Source organism: Heterocephalus glaber, unplaced genomic scaffold, assembly GCF_053883595.1.
Source record: "Heterocephalus glaber isolate CG9 unplaced genomic scaffold, H.glaber_assembly_v1.0 deba00001555, whole genome shotgun sequence".
Taxonomy (NCBI): Eukaryota; Metazoa; Chordata; class Mammalia; order Rodentia; family Bathyergidae; genus Heterocephalus; species Heterocephalus glaber.
Window position 1 is genome coordinate 17,627,534 of NW_028258346.1, and position 24,752 is coordinate 17,652,285.

Consider the following 24,752-nt stretch of genomic DNA (forward strand, 5'->3'; position numbering starts at 1 on the left):
AATAATAACCTTTAGTAATGTGATAGGTTATAAAATTCATATAAAATACAATTGTTTTACTTAAGCAAAAGCTTATTTTCAAATGGCTAAAGAAAAACCTATTTGCATAAGAAATAAAAATATATAAAATATCTAGAAATAAATAAATTTAATTGCCAAATTTATATGAAAAATATGTAAAGTCTCATGAGAAAGTGAAACTCACTTGAATAAGCAGAAAGGCAAATTCTTGAAAGAAAGATGGAATGTTATTTTTAAAAGTCAATCTACTGGGCTGGGGATTTAGCTCAGTGGTTCCAGCACCTGCCTTGAAAGCCCAAGGTCCTGAGTTCGATCCCCAGTACCAAAAAAAAAAAAAAAAAAGTCAATCTACTGAAATTGATTTAACATAATACAAATTTTGAGGGATTTTTGGTAACTAGACAAGACTATCCAGAGAGAATATTTAAAGGAAGATATACAGCATATCTTCATAAAGTTTTGGTATTTACAATTATTTAACAGTCACACATGAAGAGAAAGATCGATAGAAAATGAAGAGTAACATGTCTCACCTGTGAGCAAAAGACAGATTATTCTGTAAGTGGCATGGGACTAAGAAGCTGGACATTGGGGAAAAGTTAGAACTTTTCTGTGTGCATCACACTAAATTCTAGATGATTCGAGATTTAAATGTAAATATTAAGAAACTTAAGAATACATATTAAAAGAAATATGGGGAAGTATTATAATTGCATAGTTTCCTGCTATTATATGGAAATAATTTTGATTTTGTCTCCTGGTCTGTGTCCTTCAGCATTCTTAAATTTACTTTTTTTTTTTTGGTTTTTTGAGAAAGGGTCCTGACATGTAGTTCAGATTGGGCTTGAACTCACTATGTAGCCCAGAGTGCTGGGATTACAGGTGTGTGCCACCATGCCTGGCTTAAATTTACTTTTACCTTAAGGAGGTTTCTATCTTTTGGGTAGATTTCTTCAGATTTTCAACATAAACAACAATGGCAGTTTTATCTTTGTTCTCATTCTTTCTGCCTCTTATTTATTTTTTTCTTGCTTTATTACACTGGCTTGGACTTCTAGTAAAATGACAGTGGAAATGGTAATAGTTAATAGTCTTTTGAAATTTATTAAACCTCACTAATTTTATGGCCTGCAATCTGGCCTATTTGGTTAAATTTTCTTACTGCACTTTGCAGTTGTTGGATGCAGTATTCAGTAAAGATGAATTAGTTGACGGAGTTGAGTTGTTCACATCTATATCCATTTTGTCTCATTATACAAACAATTCCTAGAGGAGGGTTAAAAGTGTCTGACTTTGCTTATTCCTTCTTCAGTCCATCCAGTTTTGTCTTGTGCAGTTCTATAGAAAGTGCCTGTTTGTTTATGAGTAAGTTGTTCTGACAAACTGACTTGTGCTCACCCTGAAATGTCCAGGAATGAGGGAGTTTGTGCAGCTTATGCCTTGGCCCACTGAGGCCTCTTCTCCCTGGCCAGTCCTCCTGGCACATGTTACTCTGTCCTTTGATGGTTATGTTACAAGAGGCCACAGGTTCACCTTGATTCAGGGGAGACACAGGTGACCACAACTCACAGAGAGGAGAATTCCTCTAGGCAGGAAGATGAACACCAAACTGACAGTGATAAGAGCAGGTTTCCCTTGTTCCTAATTCAGAGTTTTTCTACTGTGCCATAGTGCTCACAGTAACAATTGCTTACCTCCTCCAGAGCTTGCTTTTAAGGAGACTCACTGGCTAATCCTGAAAACTCTTTTTGTGATTCTGGGTGTGAAACAGTGACTTTTCTTTTAGCATAAAGAAGAAATAAGGAATAGTTAAAACACCTACACACCGGAGTGATACATTCAGCTCATCTGTTGTTTGTTTGTGTTTTAGTCTTCAAAGCTGAATGATCTAGATCATCAATTGATTGCAAAATTCTCCTATATAATAAATACTAAAATTTTGTACTTGGGAGGCTGAGGCAGAGGGATCACAAGTTTAAGCTCAGTCTGGGCTACACAATGAGACCCTGTCTTAAAAAAACAAGGCCTAATGGTGTCATTCAATGCCCTGGTTTCTGTCCCCAGTAACACACACACACACAGACACACACACACACACACACACACACACACACACACACTATAGTTTGGGAGGGATCCTACAGGTCATTTTATCACTGCCTCCAGTTTGATAACATCATCTCTTATGGGTAAAATTACCTAACTTCTGCCCCAAAATTTCTAGTAAGAGAAAATAAACTATCCTCATCAGGATTAGAATCTGGATTTGGATCAAACCATTGATTCAAATTCTGTTTCCAGAAGGTACACAGAAGATTCAGCTTATCTTCTACAGGAAAGCTCTTTAATCAGTGGTGCTGAGCCTGCCTGGCAAGCACAAGGTCCTGAGTTCAATACCCATTACCGGAAAAAAAAAAAAAAGAAAGCTCTTCAAATACACAAAGACATAAAGACAGCCACTAGGTCTCCGCCCCTCTGTCTCCCTGGGTCCAAAGCATGCTGCAGTGACACCGTCCCTTCAAACCTTTGCACAAAGCTTCAGCTGCAACTGGCAAGTCTTCCTCCAAGCTGATGAGCTACTCTTGGGTCAGCTTCCCCATCTTCGTGTAGCTTTAGACCTGTAGAGCCCTCACTGGAGGGGATTAAAGATAGACAGGGATACCCTGTGAGAAGTCTAATGCCACCCACCCTTGCCTCTAATTATCCAGCTCAGTTTTTGCTTCAACCTTTCTGCCAAGTTATTCTCATAACCTTGGTGTGATGGAGGAGACAGAGGTCATTGTTGACTTCATCAGTGTCTGCTATGGCTACTGCCATCTCCTTTCCCTTTGTGTCCTTCAACCTGGGGTTAGAACTTTTTCAATGCTATCAAAGTTCTAGGTATATTATCTGTACTATCACAGTGTCCTTAAAGATAGGCATTATTTTCATGTTTCATTGATAAAGAATCATAAAATGGACAAACCAGTTAATTGAGGACCCATAACAAATCATCCCCAACCATCTTCCTATCTCCCGGCTTCCGTTCATGCCACCATCTTGGGCTACCTTTCCCTCTGTGTCACTCCACTGAGCCTAGCTTTAGCTTTGCAGTGTGTTTTCTTGTAATCTTCCTTTTCAGTTAAATTGTGAGCTCCCAAAGGGCATCACATGGTATAAAGTTTTGTATCTTCTTTAGTACCAAGTACAGTTCTTTGGTTCCATAGGAGGGCTCTCAATAGTGATTGTTAGAATGAAAATTCCACTACTCTCCATAAATAACAATCTTTCTCAGGACCTGGAACAGTAGATATGTGGATGTCAGGTGGATGTAACAGTTTTAAGTTTGTAGATCTTTTCATAAATGAGTAACAAGTGACTAGAATACTAGCCAAGATTTGCTGTATGGAGGCTGTGTGTGGGGGGAATTTAGAATAAATATTTTGAGGAATTTTGATAAAACTGGCTGGGAGTTCTGTGGGTGCCTGTAAGCACTGGTCAGTGTCTCTTTGGGGGTCTCTGCTCCTTATTAACCTTAGCTGTACACAGAAGATTAAATTAAACAAGCATTCAAAGAGGAGGAAGGACAAATTCACATTCATGGGGTAATTTAAATTTAGGGGATGTAAAATTGGGACAGTGTTTTTAGAATACATTACACACTGTAATCTTTCCCCAAATTTGTTTTATACTTGCTGAACTCAAGCTAATTAGCCACTTCTATTGTGATTTATTAAATGAAAAAAAAATCAAAGGAGAGTTATGTGTTTTGTGGAGACTTTTAGGCAAAGTTTCAACAAATTAGGCTTTGACATTTTGGTAAATGTTAAAATATCTCACAGGACTTCCACAGGAATTGGGATTTTTCTTGCCCCTACTTTTCTGTCCAAATTGAGAACTTGGCAGAAAAGCTTGGGAACACAAAAATTCTACTTCTCCCAATCTGCTATTGCTCATCTTAATTTAAAATAAACAACAAAAAAGGAGAATTTAAAGAAAGGCTACGCTTACAACTTTTTTTCCCCATGTAAATACTCAGTTTCCAAAAAAACTTGCCAGAACTCGTGTAGCCGCGACTTCATTATGTAGTTAGCTGGTGAAAGCTTGTGAAATGCAGACTCATTTCCAGTATCCTGTGCAGACCGCAGCTCTGGAACCCAGGACCCGGGAGCTGCAGGCCTTGAGGGGAGCGGCTCGAAGAGGACGTTGCTCCTCTGTGTTCAACCAGTGTCCGATTTGCATCCTGATCTTAAAGCACATGCCCTGGAGACACACATGGCCTCTCACCACCTCGTCTCCTTGCCTTGCTCAGGTCGAAGCCTCAGGTTGAATGTTCGGGGAAGGAAAGCTCAGGAACGATGCTTCATTTCAGTAGGGAAAGTGGTTCTGTGGCTGTAGTTGACAGCGCCTGTGAGAACAGTAGACTTGTTGCTGTGTTGATGTGTTCAGAGCGCGGAAGCCGGCTGCTCTGTCTTTTCAATGTCCTGTGTCCAGTCTTCTGCCTACATGGGGCTGCCCACTCCCCTTGGGGTCACTGCTGACCTCACTCACCTCTCTCTGAAGGGTCAGGGTCCTATCCCCCCACTCTTCATCCTGTACAGTATTTTATCAGAACTTCGGCACCATTCACCTCCTCTCCTCTGTATTCTAACAGTTAGTTGGTTTGCTAATCTGTAATGAACTAATTCAGGTTAAATCACTGTATAGATAATACTTGCTTACTATGTTGCCTGTTGTTTTAGAATCTTTATGAATCTTGCTTCAAGGAAAGACAATGCATTTATTCCTGGGCAATCCATAGTCTATCTGTTTAGGAGAGGAGAGAGAAGTCAGAATATACCAGCTTAACACATGCAGTGTAGGCAGAGCCGACGAGAGGCATCTGAAGTTGAGAGGTGAGGCAGCTCTGTGCTATAACAAATGTGAAAAATCCAGATCAAAGGATTAATTCCATGGGAAAATATCTAAACAGAGTCAAGAAGTAGAGCACCCACATTTAAGTAGAAAGAAGAAAAGAATTAGAAAACTGTGCGGGAATCAGCATGAAAATGGGAGCAGTCCTGTTTGATCTTCTTGCTCGCATGGCTCAGGGATTTCCACAGACCAGTACCGTGCCATGGAAGATGTTAGGAAACAGTGCGGATACAGAAACTCTGAGTTATTTTACAAAGCTAGAATGATCTTGACAATGAAGATTTTTAAGGAAACTATAGGTCACCTTTAATGATTAATATAGATTCAAAAGTTAACTGTACAAATTTAGCACCCTCTAAAAATGATAGCGCACTGACACAGGGAGGGTGAAGGGACCCGGGGCTCTGGGCAGTGTCTGACTGGAGCCGCTGAGATTCTGTGGCAATGGGTGGGTCAGGGCCAAGAGCACAGGATGCCTGGGCTCCCAAGAGTTGTGGACTCCCAAGCCCGGCCTCCAGGAATGCGATTCTAGAGTTCAAAGCCTTGGCTGCTGTGTCACTGTTTCGCGGACTTGGGCAAAGCCAGCACAGGACAAGACTGTGTTCCGAGTGGAGGTGCAGGTAGAGCCCACGTCCGGGCCTCCTTTTGTGTGTCACGCAGGAATCCTCCCAGGCAGAAGCTACGCTGGTAACATGGGGGCTGCCCTCGTAGAGCACAGGCCTGACAGGACACGCTAAGCCGTCCTGGGCAACTCCTCTCCCTGACCCCCCGCAGGGCCACTCTGCAATTCATCCTGAGAGTAAGAAACAGCCACCTCCCCCAGCAGCACGATGGATGCCAGCCGGCAGCCTCTCCCTCCAGAGTCAGAGGCAGGGAGACCACATGAGGATCTGCAGGCGTGGACACCTGCTTTTTACTCCCATGTGGAGTGGAAGACTAAGCCCCTCCAACCCAAAGTGCTCCTAGTGGGAAGCCATCTCCTGGTGCTCCAGTGCTCGGATGAAAAACGTGCACCCCCGGCCTGCATCACCAGAGAGTATGGCGGCCCTGGGGGAGTTGGAAGAGGCCAGGGCAGCTTTACAAGAAGGAATGAAATTCTTCACTTAGCCCTGGACACAGACCCACAGTGACCCCAGAGCTTTGGCACCCACTGACTGCCACAAGGACTGTCGCCTTGGGGAGCCCCTCTGAGATCAGCTGGGCATTGCCGTCTGTATCCACAGCCTTGCTGTGCTGAGCTCCTGCACTCCACCATTGTGGATTCCAGAAGGGGAGCAGGATTGTTTAAAAGTTCTTTTGGCTCCCGGCTGCAGCCTAAACTCTGGTGGATGTGGGCTGGCTAGATAATATGCTGTTCCAAAGAGTGAGCCAGAGCTGCTTTGCTCAGGAGAATAACATCCAGGCCTGGGGAAGTAGCAGGTTAGTGATTTGAAAATATCTGAGATGAAATAAGCAATGTAGGACATTTTTGTTTAAAATCATTCCAAAACAAACAAACAAACAAAAATAAAATCATTCAAGGTTCAAGAGTCTCCTCTAAAGCCTTGTAGATAAAGAAGTAAAAAGAGGAGGAGGCTAGGTTATGTGGGCCTGCAACTGTGACAGACAGGGAAGCGGCAGTGTGGGAATACTGGACGAATTTAATGTGGTCTAAATACTGTTGTGATGAATTTAAAAAGCCACTCTGCCCCATGTGAAGCTGAAGACACTTAGCATAGTACTTTCACTCTCGTTGCTCAGAGGTTTCCAATTCTCACGCCCTACAACCAGACAAAGTTGGTTAAATTTGCAATTAACGTCAGTCCATTTACTATCACAGACACTTAACTGCAATAGAGGAAATTACCAGCATGAGAGGGCTTGAAACATCTGGATAAATCATTCTGAACATCAAAGAGTGCTCGCATTTCATCAGTTTGCAAGAGTTGGAGAGAAGGAATCCTGAGTGGCCTCTGTTATTCAAGAATGTAATAAAAAAATGTAATTAACCAATGACTCAATAATTAACTCTAATTACCAGAATCTTCTTTACAGAAGTGATAAGACACAGCCATTCTGTGCAGGAGAGGCTTGGCCTGAAAGCCAAGACCATTGTAATTGCAGTAAGGTTAAAAAAAATGGACACAAATAAGGGATTTACTTCTGAATTGCACAGATAGGTGGATACTAAACATATCAAAATAATTACACTGAGAGGTCAAGATGAGGAATATGAACATCTCAATGGATGAAGAGTCATAAAGATAAAGGAAAGATTCAGCAACATTCTTTTTTTCTTTGATGCTGGGTGTTGAAGCCAGGCCTTTCACACTGAGCTACATCACCAGCTCTTATTTATTTATGTATGTATTTATTTTTGCTGCAAAGTCTTGCAAAGTTGCCAAGTTGCCCAGGCTGAGCTAGAACTTGGGATCTTCCTGCTTCACCCTCCCACAGTGCTAGGATTATAGGTATGCACCACCCTGACTGGCTAGCCTCCATTCGTTTTTGAAAAAAAAATGCTCTAATATAGTCAAGTCAAAGTTAAGCTTTTTTTTTTTGGTACTGGGAATCGAACTCAGGACCTTGCGCTTTCGAGGCAGGTGCCAGAACCACTGAGCTAAATCCCCGGCTCAAAGTTAAGCTTTTTAACTTTTTTTCTTTTTTGGTACCGGGGATTGAACTCGGGTCCTTGTGTGTGCAAGGCAGGCACCGGAACCACTGAGCTAAATTCCTGGCCCTTAAGTTTTTTAACATTAAATGAAAATGTATCCGAACCCAACTGCCAGCAATATATCCAGTGGTAAAATATTTGAGACATCTGTAGTAAAATAAATTTTAAAATTACTCACCTATGCAATAAGAAAATCACATTGGTTAAATTTCTTTTTTAAATCCAAGAGACTAAACTGAAAATCACATAGAGCTACCAGGAATTCAGAATAGTAGATCATTGTAAAGTATATATATAAAAACCAATATCTTTTCTATGTTAAAAAATAGTCCCAAAATGTCCATCGGGCAATGTAGTGTTGAATCTATTCACAATGGGGACTAAAAAATTATAGTAACTGGAAATATACTTTGGGATAAGAAAGTCTATTTTACCTATGACACTGATTTAGGAACCATAAAGGAAAAAGATTTGTCAGATTTCTTAAGTAAAGAACAAAACAAACAAAAACAACTCAATCCAATAAATGAAATTGAAACATAAAAACAAACTGGAAAAATAATGTAATATATACAAGGGCTGATCAAAAAATACAGTGTGTGAAAAAAATACAGTGTGTGTTTAAATAAAGGCTTAGTTGCACTGAGGCATTGCTACCCATCCTCCCCCAAATCCTCCCCTCACTTCAAATTCACTTAGCCCATTGCTCTTGCCACTTTCTGCAGCAGTTCTGGAGTGCTCTTTTGTGAGTGTCTTTATGAGGTCTGATAATAGATACAGTGAATGCTGCTGCCCAGTGCCATCCAATGGAAAAGCAGGCTTACAATAATATTACTGTGTGTTCTCATCCACCTTATTCACAGGATCCGGCCTGGCGCAACTTCTGGCTTTTGCTCAAAGTTAAAATGATCGTGAAAGGTAAATGATTTGAATGAGTTCAGGACACGGTGGCAGCCACCACAGTGCAACCAAAGACACTCATGAGAGAGGACGTCCAGAGCTGCTTCAGAAGGTGCAAGAGCGACAGGATAAGTGTGATCGAAAGGGAGTATTTTGAGGGGTTACTGGCAGTGCGTCTTTTAAATACATCTGACAAATTTAAGAACGTTAGCTATGTTTTTTGATCATACTTTGTATGAGTCTAAACTAGCTATGTGCCAAGATTTCTTGTAAATGAATAAGAAAATAGTAAACGTCACGGACAGATATTATTTCGTTAGAGGTGTAAATGGCCAACAAAACAAATGTTACATTTTACTGCTTAGGAAAATCAAATTAAGATGATATGGTCATAATCATATTTTACCAAATAAATCAGAATATGTTGAAAACAATCAACCGCTATGGTGGTGAAGTATGCGATGCTGTACTTGTGGTAGTGGGACTGGATATCAGTATAATTTTCCCTAAAGCATTGTGTACATATCTTTAAAAATTTTTTAAAAACTGTATCTTGTTTTTCCTAGCAATTTCCACCATTGAGAATTTAGCCAAAGTAAATCACTAACCAGATAACCCAAGGAGCAGTGAATAAAAATGGTCACTGCAGTGTTATATATATTAGGGAGATACAAAAACAAATACAAAGTTTGCATATATAAAAGTTGTGATACCACCAACTAAATTGTGAAAGGATATTTACCATTATCAAGAGCTGTTTACACTTCAGTAAGGAAAAAACAGCAAAAGGTTTGTACTCTTTGTTTTACTTTCATGTGTTAAAACTTATAATTTTTCACCTGGGGATGTAGCTGAGTGGCGTCCCTCCTGCCTTGAAGGCACAAGGTCCTGAGTTCGATCCCCGGTATTGGGGGTGGGGACTGACAATTTTTGTAAGCAGAGCAAGAAAATATATTGTGAGATGGAAAGAGAGTGATATGAAGGGTGGTGTGGAGATGCTTTCCTAAGACACTCAGTGGTCTGGTCATGACCGTGTGTGTTCCCTGGCATTCTTTTATTTATTTATTTATTTATTTGGTACCAGGGATCGAACTTGGGACCTTGCGCTTGCGAGGCAGGCGCTGGAACCACTGAGATAAATCCCCAGCATGACCGTGTGTGTTAATCCTGGGTGCTGAGCTCACGGCTGCATGACCGAGGCAACTCTATGTGGCTGTGTGGAAAAGGAGTTAGCACAGGCGAAGGACTGGGAGGGAGCAGCCTCCACAGATGCCAAGGGATCAATACATATTAGGGTGAATAAAGCGCAGAGACCTTTTTTTGGATGAGCCATGGGGAAAATTCTACTCAGCTTCTGGTATCAGGAAAACCTGCATGTCTGCAGAAAAATGTGTCCTAAAATTTAATCAGATAATATAGTGAGCCTTAAAACTTACCATGTTCCTTCTCTCTTTGGCCTCCCGTTCCTCAGTGAAGGGCCAAATTCACAGTCATCTCTACCATACACAGGACCCAATGCACGTTCTCTGCCCATTTCCTTCGTTATTATTTTCCCACTTAATTCCCCCTTCTGCTAGGGCTGCCAGTAAAAAACAGGGTAGTCAATCACATTTTAATTTCAGATGGACAGCAAGTTATACTTTTCTATTAAATATATCTCAAATATTGCATGGGATATACTTATACTGAAAAATTGCTATTTATCTTAAATTAAAATTCAAGTGGAGTCCTTTATTTGTTAACCATACCAATATCTTATAGATTACATTTATGTGTTATTTGACTAGCCTAGGTTCTTTGCTGAACGATGTTGGGAATAAATGAATGAGTAAATAATTGAATGGCTATTTGAATGAAAATACACTCGATGGGGGGTGAAGAATTTTTGAGGTGTCTTCTTAATTTCCAAGGAAAAAACTTGGAATTTCTTCCCTGAACAGAAATGTAGTTTGTAGACTGGCTTTGTGTGTGTGTGTGTGTGTGTGTGTGTGTGTGTGTGTGTGTGTGTGGTTCCGGGGATCGAATTCAGGACCTTGTGCTTTCCAGGCAGGCACAGTGCCATTGAGCTAAATCCCCAGCCCTGTAGACTGGCTTTTAAACTTAATTCCAAACAGGCCAGGCGTGGTGGTACGTGCCTATAATCCTAGCACTCAGGAGGCTGAGGCAGGAGGATCACAGTGAATTTGAGGTCAGCCTGGGATACATAGTGAGTTCAAGGCCAGCCTGGACTACAGGGAGACCCTGTCTCAAAAAAATCAAACACTATGTCTTTCTGCCTCTTTTTTTTTCTGCTTTCTTTCCCCCTTCTCTCCTTTTCTTTTTTCTTCTTTCCTTGTCTCTTTTTCCTTTTCTTTCTCTCTTTTTTTGATGCTCTGCATTGCTATTCTAACAAAAAAGAAAAAATTGGAAAAGTTTTAGATTCACACATATTAAAAAATAAAGAGCTATGAGAAAAGACAAAAGGATTAGCATTTGTTCAACCCAAATGGAGAAAGCTGATTGCAGTGATTTCATATTAGCGCAAATGGGTTTGCGAATTCTCTTTGACAGGAGTAGAAAGAACCTATCTGTTTGTACTGTGTTGGCAACATCAGGCGACAGTAAGAGGTCTAAGGCTGTCATGAATGTGAGAGGGGCACATGACCGGAAGGGCAACTGTAATCCATTAGAATGCTCATTCCAGGTAAATTTATGGAATTTATCTATCTGAGAACCTCACTATGCAATTTATATTCTTACAGAAGAGTAGCAAGGTACAGCCCGATCTTCTCTCCCCAGTACTCCAAATGGCCTCTCCATTTACGACATCTCAGAAAAATCCTTCTTCCATCAGTTTGCATTTCAGAGTGAAGTCCGAGGTGCTCAGGGGACTGGTTACTTCCTGCCAGTGCTAATCCGGGTTGGCCGCGCTCGGCCTGTCCTACATCAACTGCATTTCCTTGTTTCCAGTCTTCTCAAAAATGTTCCTGTGTCTGTTTCCAGACAGCTGCTACACCCCATGTAAAAGTCAGAAAATACAATGAAGATTCTTCAGTGCAAGATGCGGTACTGGCTGATTCCAGCTTGCGTGGCAGCTGCTTATTTCTGCAGCGTCGTCCAAGGTCAAGGTAATTGAAAACATTAAAGATTTCGGAGTCCAGCCCTCTTGGTTCTGATTATCATTTTTGAAAAATGTATTCTCATGGACATTCTTGGTCCAGCTGTGTTTCTAGGCAGGGAACACTTCGGCTTTTACTGTTTTGCCAAGCGTTTGTGCTGTGGAAATGCTGTGACTTGATGAAGACCTGCTTCACGGTGCGGACTCGGCCACCCTGTGGTCGTGAGTTAAAGCCCTCCTGAGAGGCTGAGTTTCACCGTGAAAATCAGACTTGTGCGTCGTGAAGTCAGTTCTCGGTAAAGCGCTGCGCTCGAGTGTGTGTGGGGTCTAACCGTGCCTTGTCTCCGAGGTCTGCCGAGTGTTTCTGCTGCTCTATCCCTGCTCTGTTTTGCTTCTTTCCTTAAAACTGAGCACGTGGTCTAAGGTGAAGAGCACGAAGGAAGCTACTGATTTGCCACTTTAACTGTTTTTAAATGGCTGCTCACTTTATTTTCATTGAACTTTGTGAAATCTACATTTTGCATTACTGGGACCTGTAGTTCTATTTTTGATTTCACTCATTTTTATAAAGGAAATCTGCAGTTGAAACACTACTGTCCATGGGCCACATCTGGCCCATGGGCTGCTTTTATACACAAAGTTTTTTTATCCCCCCCAAGTCCTCTCCCTCCCTATGTACAAAAGTTTTGTTTCCATTTTTTCCTTCTATTTTCACGTCCCTTCCTTTCTCTCTCTCCCCTCCCTGTTCCTCTTCCCATTTGAATATTTTCTTACCATTTCTCAATATCTAATATGTATTATATATTTTAGTCCTTATTTCCACTATCTGTTTCTCACACCAGAGAAACAATGTGGTATTTAAACATGTGTGTCTGGTTTATTTCACTTAAGAGTACGGGCTCAAGGTCCATCCATTTAGCTATAAATGTCTGAAGCTCATTCTTCTTTATGGCTGAGTAGTACTCCATTGTATAAAAAAACACATCTTCTTTATCCACTTGTCAGTTGATGGGCATTTGGGCTGTTTTCAAGATTTAGTTATTACAAACTCTGCTGCTATAAACATGGGTGTGCATATATCTCTGTGGTATGATGCTTTTAATTCTTTGGGGAAGATACCAAGAAGAGGTATAGCTGGGTCAAATGGGACCTCTAGCCCTAGTTCTTTGAGGTATCTCCGTACTGATTTCCACAGAGGCTGCACCAGTCTGCACTCGCACCAACAGTGGAGCAGGGTTCCTCTTTCCCCACAGCCCTGCCAGCATGTGTTATTGGCTGATTTCTTGATAGCAGCCATTCTTTCTGGGGTGAGGTAGAATCTCAGTGTTGTTTTCATTTGCATCTCTCAAATGACCAGTGATGTTGAACATTTTTTCTTATGTTTATTTGCCTTTTCTACTTCTTCTTCTGAGAAGTGTCCATTTCAGATGCCCATTTTTGGATTGGGTCTTTAAATTTGGGGGCCTGTTTTTTTTAGTTCTTTATATATTCTAGAGAGTAGTCCTTTGTCTGAGGAATAGCTGGTAAATTTTTTTCCCACACTGTGGGTTTTCTCTTCACTCGGTTGGTGGTTTCTCTTGCTGTGCGAAGGCTTTTTAATATGATGAGGTCTCAGTTGTTGATTCCATTAAGTTTTATTGGAGCACAGCCACGCACACTTGTTTGTGCTTTCATTCTACAGTGGCAGAGTTGAGCAGTGATGACTGATGTGTGTGTCCCTCCAAACCAGTCTGTCCCTTTACAGAAAGCTTTGCGAGCTCTGGAGTAGGTGTCCCCCACAGTCCAGTGTGCGTAACGTGACATGCTGGACAAACATGATTCTCCTGCAGAGCTGCAGTGCTGGAGGGAAATACCTCTCATGAGCGCATTTCCCACTGCTTCACCGAACACACGGCACGCAGTTCGTAGACAAATTCTGCTCCTCTTGTTTACACTGGATAAAGAGTATTTTCAGTGGGGACGGCTGGAAGAGCAATAATGGGAATCCTAGATAACGCTCTCTAAACTCAAGGATGCGAGATGCAGGTCCCAAGGAGCGAAGTGGAGCAGACCACAAACCCCCAGAGCTGCGTGTCAGCCGGCTTAATTCAGAATGGTTGCTCAGGCGGCGATTGGCCTCGGGGTTCTTCCGGGATCCTCCAAAGAGGCTGCACACCGGACATGCATGGCCAAGTTTAGTTTTAATTGAGCACTTAACGGGGGTGCGTTCTGTGTCCAGGTCAAGAGACAAGCTGAATGAGATGATGATGATATGATGATGATGACATGATGATGATTTTTGCCTCCAAGCAGCTTGCTCTCACTAGAGAGACAGGAGAATGGGCAAATAAATCAAAGAGAAATGCTGCGGGGTTGGGGTGCAGAGTAAGGCTGGGTGAGCCTATGGACAGCAGACTGTGGGAGACTTTAGCAACGCTCTTTTTTTACAAAAATACTTTGATAAAAATACCGATGATATTACTTCTACTAGTAACAAACAAGGGCGTAAGAGACAGATAAATAAGGCAAGCCAGACCTTCAAAGAGTACATTGTTCAGGAAACAGGCACCGAGTAGCTGAAGTAGGTCACGTGATCACGGAGAGGCGCCTTAACCCGAGAATTACGGAAGGGCTGGAAAATGCACAACTCGTTTGCAGGCAGAATGTGGAGACGGGGAACAGGGCACCCTCAAAGAGGACACTGGCTCTTGTTGGAGCCGAGTGGACCCCGCACTGGGGCGGCTCTGGGTGATGTGTTCCTGAGTCTGCCGCAGTATTTGCATCTCCAGCTCGAAACGCTGCTTCCCCTGGAGTAGGCCTCTGCTGAAGAGATGAACAGATGGTGCAGTATTTTTTTTTTTTTTTTTGGTACCGGGGATCGAACTCGGGTCCTTGCGCTTGCGCAGCAGGCGGCGAAACCACTGAGCTAAATCCCCGGCCCTAGTGGCGCAATATTTATAGAGCAGAAGGTAACAGGTTCAGCCTCAGATGCATCCTTGAAGCTTAAGGTGTCGAGGACCTCTGCCTGGAGACGGCTGCAAAGGAGTTTAAGGGGAAGAGATCAGGAGAAGAGGTGATATTCGAACTGCATCATGTGTTGGAATTAGCTGAGAAGCCCTGGCAGGGGAGCTGGAAAAGGAAAACTGGACAGAAGTGAGGAGCGGGCTTCGGCACGCCAGCGATGAAGGATTTAGTAGAAGAGAAATGCCAGATTGAAAGTGTCCCCAAAGCAGAGGCAACTCTGCAGAGCGTGGGGGTGTGAGTGAGCAGTGAAGGCGGCCGAAGGCGTCAAGGTGCACGAGCCAGCTGCTGCTGGGGAAGCAAGGAAGGCTTCAGATGCTGGCCTGGTGTTTAGGAAAATCCACAAGGTCTTCCCGCAGACGTGTCTCACTTGTCCCACAACACCGCTCATTTACATGATTGATTATGAGGAAGAAAGAGAGAGCAGGAATTGCTTTACTGGATTGAATTCCTGCTTTTAAAGCAAATATTGTAGTGTATTCCTGTGGGCTGGCTGGTTCTGATGCTGATTCGCAAAGCAAGATGAACATCTCGAAAGCCATGTTTGTGGACGAAGTAGGAAAAAGAGAAAACAGACATTGAAGCAGGCAGAAGAATCTGCCTGCAGGGCGGCCCGTTCTGCTCTCTGCAGCCTGGGAATGGGCCCGGCGGACTAGGGTTGGGAGTGAGGGAAGTTGATCAGCTGATCTCCCTTAATCAGTGGGATCACCTGGGCTATCTGGGGGGCCCCAGCAGAGTCAGAGGGGATCTGATGTGGAAGAGCGGACAGAGGAGCTGACAGTGGATGCCATGTGAGACAGGCATGGTGGCCACTGTTGGCTTCACAGTTGGAGGGCCATGAGCTGGGAATCTGTGCAACCGCAGAAGTGGGGGAACCCAGGAAATGGGGACCCCGAGACTGCTGAGGAAGGAACCCTCCCTGCAGCACCTGATCTTAGCCCAGGACACCCGGCTCAGACTTCTGGCCCTCAGGACTGTTAGATAAAAAGCATCCGCTGTTTTAAGCCACCACAATTGTAGAGCAGCAATGGGGATTAGATCAGCTAATATTAAAAGGACATAGGAAATTAATTCTCCTCCATGAATTGCTGCTCACCAGAATGCCCTTCATCACATAGTCTCTCCACATAGTATTTTATGAAAGAAGTTTGTCTTTCCAGAGGTGGTGAACCCACATTGGCTGGGGTAGTTGTCTCAAAGTGCACCCACTTTCCTTCAAATGACCAAGTTTATCCTTCTTTGTGGCAGAGTAGTACTCCATCATGTTTCGGTACCACATTTTCTTTATCCATTCATCTGCTGATGGACATACAGGCTGCTTCCAAGATTTAGTTATTGTGAGTTATGCCGCTATAAACACACCAGTGTGCATGGACCACTGTAACGTGACATCTTAAACTCTTTCAGGAAGATACCTAGAAGGGGAATAGCTGGGCCAAATGGAATTTCAGGTTTCGCTGAGGAATCTTCATACAGATTTCCGTAGCGATCACACCAGTTTACACTCCCACCAGCAGTGCAGAAGGGCTCATATTTCCCTGCAACCTCACCGGCATTTGTTACTACTTGATTTCTACATGATGGCTGCTCTTCCTCGAGTCAGAGGGACTCTCAGTGTTGTTTTAATTTGCATTTCTCTAATGGTCAGAGATGCTGGAAGTTTTGGGCATTTTTATGTGACAAATTGAGAAATGAACTGAATGTAGAAGAAGTAACACTGTGTTGGCTGAGGGGATATGTACAGCAATGACAGACTGACGGCATCCGCACCTTCAGAATTGCACAGCAAATACGCACTTGGTTCTGGTGATGTTTGTTTTATGTTGCTACGAGAAAATTGTTGAAGGTAAAGTACCTGTCATTCAAAAGCCCCAAGGCCTGAGACATGGGGGTTTTGGCTTGGAGCTAGATTTAAAGACCCTGGAGCCGAGCGCAGTGGCATATGCCTATAATCCCAGCACTTGGGAGGCTGAGGCAGGAGGATCCTGAGTGTGAGGCCAGTCTTCGATACATAGTGAATTCAAGGACAGCCTGAACTACACAGTGAGATCCTGTCTCAAAAAAAAAAAAAAAAAAAAAGGGCAGGCTCTGGGGATTTAATTCAGTGGTTCCGCCGCCTTCCTCACAAGTGCAAGATCCCGAGTTTGATCCCCAGTAACAACAACAACAACAAAAAAGAGCCTGTATTAATGCATTTGCACATATTGTTTGCTGTCATTAGCAGACTCACATACTTGGGAATTGAGAATATTTCCCTTAGTACTATTTTCATCATCTTTTTAATAGATTGTGATAGTAGAACATATTGGATTCTAAAGAAGATTAAAAGCCCCTTGTTAGCATATCCCACAGTAAACATCTCTCAAAATTTAACTGCTCTCCTTATAAAACATTTGGGTAATGTATTTAAATGAAAAATGAGTGACAAAGAAAGCTAAGCGTTTTCAGTTTTTGTTTTTGTAGATCACTTAGAAAAGCAGTCACACATTTTCGTGCTGGTTAAAGGACTTTAAAAATAAATGTATGGGTTGTCCCTTCCGTTGGGGGCCCTGGACTGTGGTTCAGAGAGGGAAATGTCCGCATGACCTCTGAGCAGTGTTCCTACCACGGAGAGATTCTGGGTTGCGTGTGAAACGCACTTTCTCTGGTCAATTCAGCAAAAATGAGCTTACCAGTAGGCGGTGCGGCAGCTCACATAATCAAAATAAAAATTAAATAATAAGCCTGAAAATGACAGGGATCCAGCAGCCCCCGGAGCCGCGAGGACCAGTGGCCCCCGTCCGCAGAGCATCATCAGAGCGAAGCCCCCAAGCCGGGACTTCGGGCTTCTGGGCCCAGTGGCCGGGCCCTGCGGGGGTCCCGCCCACCTCAGCTAGGGCGCTGTGGAGGTGCCTCCTGCGAGCAAACCGAGTTGCAGTTAGGAAGGGAAGAGGGGACCAGGGGACCTCGGCAGCAGCCCTGGGTGGAAAGCAAAATGAAGGTGCAGACTGCATCGGAAATCAGTCTTTCTAAAGACTGTCCCTCGTCAAAGCAGTAGGACTTCAACTGAGTTGAAAGGTGAGAGAGACAGAGGAGAGGGAGAGAGAGAGAAGAAAGGAGGAGGAAACTATGGAGAACTGTTTTTGTTTTCTGGTTTTTTTGGTACCAGGGATTGAACTCGAGACTTTGTGCTTGCGCTGTAGGCACCAGAACCACTGAGCTAAATCCCCGCCCAGGGAACTAACTGTTTAACAAGCATTCAGGTTATAGATGATGCTTCAGAACAGTGAGGCTCCACAAGGTGACACTGAAGCGTCTTTCCTGCCCCCAGGGGCCCGTGGGAATGGTTGCAGTGAAATTCTTGGCTATAGAGGTGGTGTTCCTTACCTCACAGCACAACACAGAGAGTGAGAGCCTGCCCTTTCAGCACCAAGCCTCAGGCCGGGTAGAGAAGACAGTCGGTCTCCCTCCTGCTGCCCTCTCGGTGAAGCCCACATCCTCCGACGTTCACAAGGCCCCATGTCACCGTGCACTCGATGAGTTTGCTGGCTTCTCCGGGATTCTCGGCACATTTCATCTGCCACAAGTCAAACTTTACATCTCGATGCTGGTTGTATTTGCCTCACACTTTGCTTCCTCGAGCAAATCTCCTGGAAATCACTGGTGCTCCGGGTTCTAGACCACCATCCACGTCATCCGTGATGGTCCCTCCTGTCCCTGCTGGAGCCCGAGAAGCTTGGCAGTTGACTAAGAGATGCTGAGGGCTATTAACTCAGACAGCATTTGAAGACTAGTATTGCACTCGACGGAGTACTACTCTGCCATAAAAAAGGATAAACTTGCTTCCTGGCCTCCAAGCTTAGTCCGCGCAGTAACAAATGAAGCGCGCGCCGCGACACCTCCCAGCCCGCCCACCGGGCTCCGCCGCTATTTCTTCCCCGAACCTAACGGCTCGGCCAATCCCAGCGCGCATGGAGAGGAACGAAGGCTCCGCCAATCGCAGGCTGCAGCCCCGCAGCCCCAGCCCGCCCCCGCGGCGCCCTCTCTCCTCCCTCTTTGTGCGTCTCGCGTCAGAGGACTGGATTTGCGCGCTCCGCCGCAGCGCGGTCCGCCGCCACCGCCAAGGAAGATCCGCCACCGGTGCCAGTCCCTGGGGGCGCCATGGCGACCGGAGTGAACGCCGCGCCGCTGGACTTCCCAAGTAAGAAACGGAAGAGGAGCCGCTGGAAACAAGATACAATGGAACCGAAGACAGTGATTCCAGGAATGCCTACAGTTATTCCCCGTGGACTTACTCAGGAACAAGAAAGAGCTTACATAGTGCAACTGCGGATAGAAGACCTGACTCGTAAACTGCGCACAGGAGACCTGGGCATCCCCCCTAACCCTGAGGACAGGTCCCCTTCCCCTGAGCCCATCTACAATAGTGAGGGGAAGCGGCTTAATACTCGAGAGTTCCGTACCCGCAAGAAGCTTGAAGAGGAGAGGCACAACTTCATCACGGAGATGGTTGCCCTCAACCCCGATTTCAAACCGCCTGCAGATTACAAACCTCCAGTAACTCGTGTGAGCGATAAAGTAATGATTCCCCAAGATGAATATCCAGAAATCAACTTCGTAGGGCTGCTAATTGGACCAAGAGGGAATACCCTGAAGAACATTGAGAAGGAGTGTAATGCCAAGATCGTGATCCGGGGAAAAGGATCTGTGAAAGAAGGAAAGGTTGGACGCAAAGATGGCCAGATGTTGCCAGGGGAAGATGAGCCACTTCGTGCTCTAGTCACTGCCAATACAATGGAGAATGTCAAAAAGGCAGTAGAACAGATCAGAAACACTCTGAAGCAGGGCATTGAGACCCCAGAGGACCAGAATGATCTACGGAAGATGCAGCTTCCAGAGTTGACTCTTTTGAATGGCACCCTTAGAGAAGATGATAACAGGATCTTAAGACCCTGGCAGAGCTCATAGACTCGAAGCATTACCAACACTACAGTGTGTACCAAATGTGGAGGGGCCGGCCACATTGCTTCAGATTGCAAGTTCCAGAGGCCTGGCGACCCCCAGTCAGCTCAGGATAAAGCACGGATGGATAAAGAATATTTGTCCCTTATGGCTGAACTGGGTGAAGCCCCTGGCCCAGCATCTGTGGGGTCCACCTCTGGCCCTGCCACCACACCCCTGGCCAGTGCACCGAGGCCTGCTGCTCCTGCCAATAATCCACCTCCACCGTCTCTCATGTCCACCACCCAGAGCCGCCCACCCTGGATGAACTCTGGCCCTTCAGAGAGTCGGCCTTACCACGGCATGCATGGAGGCGGTCCTGGTGGACCTGGAGGTAGCCCCCACAGCTTCCCACACCCATTACCCAGCCTGACAGGTGGACATGGTGGACATCCCATGCAGCACAACCCAAATGGACCCCCACCCCCTTGGATGCAGCCTCTACCACCACCGATGAACCAGGGCCCCCACCCACCTGGGCACCGTGGCCCTCCTCCAATGGATCAGTACCTGGGAAGTACGCCTGCGGGCTCTGGGGTCTATCGCCTGCATCAAGGAAAAGGTCTGATGCCACCGCCACCGCCTCCCAGTGGGCAGCCCCCACCTCCTCCCTCTGGCCCTCTTCCTCCGTGGCAGCAACAGCAGCAGCCTCCACCAGCCCCTCCGCCCAGCAGCAGTATGGCTTCCAGTACCCCCTTGCCAGGGCAGCAAAGATCCCTCCCCGCTGCGATGCCCAGAGCCATGAGAATGAGGACTTTCCGCGCCCATTGGTGACCTTTCCAGGCAGACAGCCTCAGCAGCGCCCCGGTGGACAGGATGGTTCGGCAAAGCAGCCTGAGTTATTTTTGTGGACGGAATCGGAACATGCTGGCTCCATGTCGTGAAATTTTTAATTAACTTTTTTCTTTTTCCTTTGTTACTTTCTTATCTCTTCCTTTCTTCACACTCCATCCAAGGAGATGCTTTCCCCGGTCTTCTGCTGCAATTAGAATACTTTCCCTTCACTCCATTCTCCTTTCCCTGCCAAGGAGAGGGGAGCAAATGGTTTTAGGCACAGACGGCCTTAATGTCAGACCTCGTGGGCAGGTGGTGTCCTTTGGTTCTAAGTTTTTTCCAGGGACCATAGCCGCCCCAAAGATGCTTGTCTTTTTAAAGTGTACCGTTTGTCTCTGTCACTCTTGGTGAAGTTGCCCAGGGCTGGTTAATGTCCAGGCCCAGCACCTGCATCCTGCCAGCAGGTGGTACAGCCCAAGCCACCGAGAGCCACCCTGCCAGCCTAGAGTCATTTTTGTGCTTTGACCACCTAAGCTGCCATAGATTCCATTTGTTCCTCTCTCCTTCCTGGAAGGCTTCCTTTTACATTTTATTTTAATCTCAAACGTCTGAATGTTTTGCAGTGTCAAGAGGTTTGAGCCCCTTGTTCCTCTTACTGCTCCCCACCCCTCATGGAGTGATTATGTTAATGATGTGTGACACACGTTCTCTTCACTGGTTTTACCTACAGAAATTTCTCTGGGCTTTTTTTCCGTGTTTGATTCAACACTGCACTAAAGGGGAGGATGTTCCATTGAATAAAAGAGCAGTGTGGTTAAAAAAAAGGATAAACTCCAGTGAATTGTGGGAAAACAGACTCACTTTGATGCCATAACGTTAAGTGAAATAGATCAGACACACAAGCTTCAATATCGCATGGTTTCTCTCATAGGAGAAACCCAAGTACTGTGTAAGTAAAGAGCAAAAGAAAAGGTAAGTCGTAGGGAACAGGGGGCTGGGTCTTTGGCAAAGGAGAAGGGGACCGAGAGACAGAAGGAGAAGCGAGAGGGAAGGGCATGAGAGTAGTGGAGATGGGCCACAGATGTGTGCCGGCCCCTGGCAGTGTGCTCAGTGGGCCCCAAGACGGACGAAAACATTTAAGACTGGAGAAGGAGACGCCAAGGGCTACAGCCGAGAAGAGAGCGGGCCACGCGGGCCACGCCGTGCAGATCCCTGACCTGAGAGCTCGAGACCCCGGGCTGGTGGTGTCTTTGCCGTCCCCGTGACATCGCACACCCACTCCGAGAGGAGCTGCAGGGCCGGGGCCCTGGGCTTGTCACGGTCTCCCCTGGCGGCTTCCAGTTCCATGTGGGGTTGCTTTTGGATTCAATTCTTTTGTTGGTACATGGTAGGTACACAACACAGTTACGTTTCTCACTGGGCATTGCACCTGTACATGATGCATCTCGGTTCTATTTTTTCCCCATTCCCCCACCTTCCTTTCAAGCCCTCCATCCCTCCCTATTTACAAAGACTTTATTTCCATTTTTTCCATTTTCTCATATTAATTCCACTCCCTTCTTTCCTTTCCCCTACCCCTCCCACCTCCTTCCCCTTTGCCCCTTTTCTTCCTATTTCACAGTACCTGTTATACATTTAGTCCTTATTTACACTTTCAGTTTCTCACACCAGACAAACTATTCGGCATTTATACATGTGTGTCCTATTTATTTCACTTAAGAGTATCACCTCAATGTGCATCCACTTAGCTATAAATGTCTCTAATTTCTCATTTTTTATGGCTGAGTAGTACTCCATTTTATTTAAAAATCCACATTTTCTTTATCCAGTCTCCAGTTGATGGGCATTTGGGCTGTTTCCAAGTTTTAGCTATCACAAACTGTGCTGCTATGAACATGGGCACACATATATCACTGTGGTGTGATTCTTTTAATTCTTTGGGGAAGATCCCCAGCAGTGGAATAGCGAGGTCAAGTGGGACTTCCAGTCCTAGTTCTTTGAGGTATCTCCATACTGATTTCCACAGTGGTTGCACCAGTCTACACTCCCACCAGCAGTGGAGCAGGGTTCCTCTTTCCCCACAGCCCCACCAGCATTTGTTATTGGTTGATTTCATGATAGCAGCCATTCTTCCTGGAGTGAAGTGGAATCTCAGGGTTGTTTTCATTTGCATCTCTTGAATGACCAGTGATGTTGAACATTTTTTCATGTATTTATTTACTATTTCTACTTCTATGTCTGAGAAATGTCTGTTCATTTCAGATGACCATTTTCAGATTGGGTCTTTAAATTTGGGAGGTCTGATCTTTTTAAGTTCTTTATAGATTCGAGATAGTAGACCTTTGTCTGAGGAAAAGCAGGTGAAGATTTTTTCCCTCATTGTGGGTTGCCTCTTCACACTGCTGGTGGTTTCTCTTGTTGTGCAGAAGCCTTTTAATAAGAAGAGATCCCACTTGTTGATTGTTTGTGCTAGTTCCCGGGCAACTGAGGTTTTGTTCATAAAATCTTTTCCTACACCGATGTCTTCAAGGGTTCTACCTAACCTCTGTTCCAACTGGTTCAGAGTTTCTATTTTAATATTTAGATCTTTAGTCCAATTTGATTTTAGTTTAGTGCATGGCGAGAGATATAGGTCTAGTTTTAATCTTTGGCAAGTTGAAGCCCAATTTTTCCAGCACCATTTATTAAAGAGGCTATCTTTCCTCCAGTGAGGGTGTTTGGCTCCTTTGTCGAAGATGAGATGGCTGAGTGTGTCTGACGTTGTTTCTGCATCTTCTAATCTGTTCCACTGGTCCTCAGGTCTGTTTCTTTGCCAGTACCATGCTGTTTCTATCACAGTAGCCCTGTAGTATAGTTGCAGGTTGAGAATTGTGATACCCCCTGCCATGTCTCTGTTACCTAGAATTGCTTTTGGTATTCTGGGTCTCTTCTTGTTCCAAATGAATTTTTGGATTGTCTTCTCAAGGTCCATGAAGTATGCTGCTGGGATCTCAAGTGGAATTGCATTAAATCTATATAGCAGTTTTGGAAGTATGGGCATTTTCACTATATTAATCCTTCCTACCCAGGAGCAGGGGATGTCTGTCCATTTTCTGATATCATCTCCAATCTCTCTTTTCAGAGTGCCATAGTTTTCAGAGAAGAGGTCTTTGATTTCTTTGGTTAGGTTGATTCCTAGTTTTTTGGATGCTATTGTGAAAGGAATTATTTGCCCTATTTCTGTCTCAGTGAGTCTGTCATTGGTGTAGAGGAAAGCTATTGATTTTTGTGTGTTGACCTTGTAACCAGCTACTTGACTGAATTTGGTTCTTAAGTCTAGAAGACTTTTGGTGGAGTTCTTGGGGTCTTCTATATAGAGTATCATGTCATCTGCAAATAATGACAATTTGAATTCTTCATTTCCTATCTTTATTCCTTTTATTTCTTTCTCTTGTCTAATTGCCGTGGCTGAAATGTTTCCAGAACTATATTGAACAAGAGTGGTGATAGTGGACATCCTTGTCTTGTTCCTGATTTTAGTGTGAAGGATTTCAGTTTTTGACCATTTAGTATGATATTGGTTGTTGGCTTTTCATAGATGGCTTCTATCAGTTTGCGGTAGAGACCATCTATTCCAATTTTTGTATGGTTTTTATCATAAATGCATGTTGGATTTTGTCAAATGCTTTTTCTGCGTCTATGGAGATAATCATATGGTTTTTGTCCTTGGCTCTATTGATATAGTGTATTACATTGATTGATTAGCGTATATTGAACCATCCCTGCATCCCTGGGATGAATCCCACTTGATCAGGGTGTATGATCTTCTCGATGGTCTTCTGCATTCTGTTTGCCATTATCTTATTAAGGATTTTTTCATCTATGTTCATTAGTGAGATTGGTCTATAGTTCTCCTTTTCGGTTGGGTCTTTCTCTGCTTTGGGGATCAAGGTGATGCTTGCTTCCAGGAATGAATTTGGGAGTATTGCTTCCCTTTCAATTTCACTGAAGAGTTTAAACAGTAGTGGCAGTAGTTCTTCTCTAAATGTCTTGTAGAATGCAGCAGTGAAGCCATCAGGGCCCAGGCTTTTCTTAGTTGATAAATTTTTAATTACCTTTTCAATTTCATTGGTTGATATTGGGTTGTTCAGAATTTTTAGGTCTTCTTTGTTCAACTTTGGTAATTCATATGTATCTAGGAATCTGTCCATTTCTTCTGTGTTTTCCATCTTATTTGCATATAGGTTCTTGAAGTAGGTATTGATGATCCTCTGGATTTCTGCTGGGTCTGTTGTAATTTCACCCTTTTCATTCCTAATTGCATGGATTTGGGCCTTTTCTTTCCTTTTTCTGACAAGGTTGGCTAAGAGTTTGTCAATTTTGTTGATTCTTTCGAAGAACCAACTCTTGGCTTCATTGATTTTTTTGTATCTTTCTCTTTGTCTCCATTGCATT

The 24,752-nt window shown here is 44.3% G+C and overlaps 1 protein-coding gene and 1 pseudogene across 3 annotated transcripts in view; both read left to right on the forward strand.

Moving 5' to 3' along the window:
* The window catches only part of Col14a1 (collagen type XIV alpha 1 chain), a 191,035-nt gene that overhangs the window by 4,436 nt on the left and 161,847 nt on the right, over nucleotides 1-24,752 (forward strand). For 2 of the 3 annotated variants that reach the window (XM_013074157.3, XM_004850222.3), the window contains exon 2: nucleotides 11,450-11,574. In XM_013074157.3, coding sequence (XP_012929611.2) covers nucleotides 11,487-11,574 — 88 coding nt within the window. In that variant the 5' untranslated portion in view covers nucleotides 11,450-11,486. The remainder of the gene's footprint in view (nucleotides 1-11,449; nucleotides 11,575-24,752) is intronic. The other variant, XM_087190733.1, reaches the window with a different exon arrangement.
* LOC101713944 (splicing factor 1 pseudogene) lies at nucleotides 18,671-20,397 on the forward strand (annotated as a pseudogene).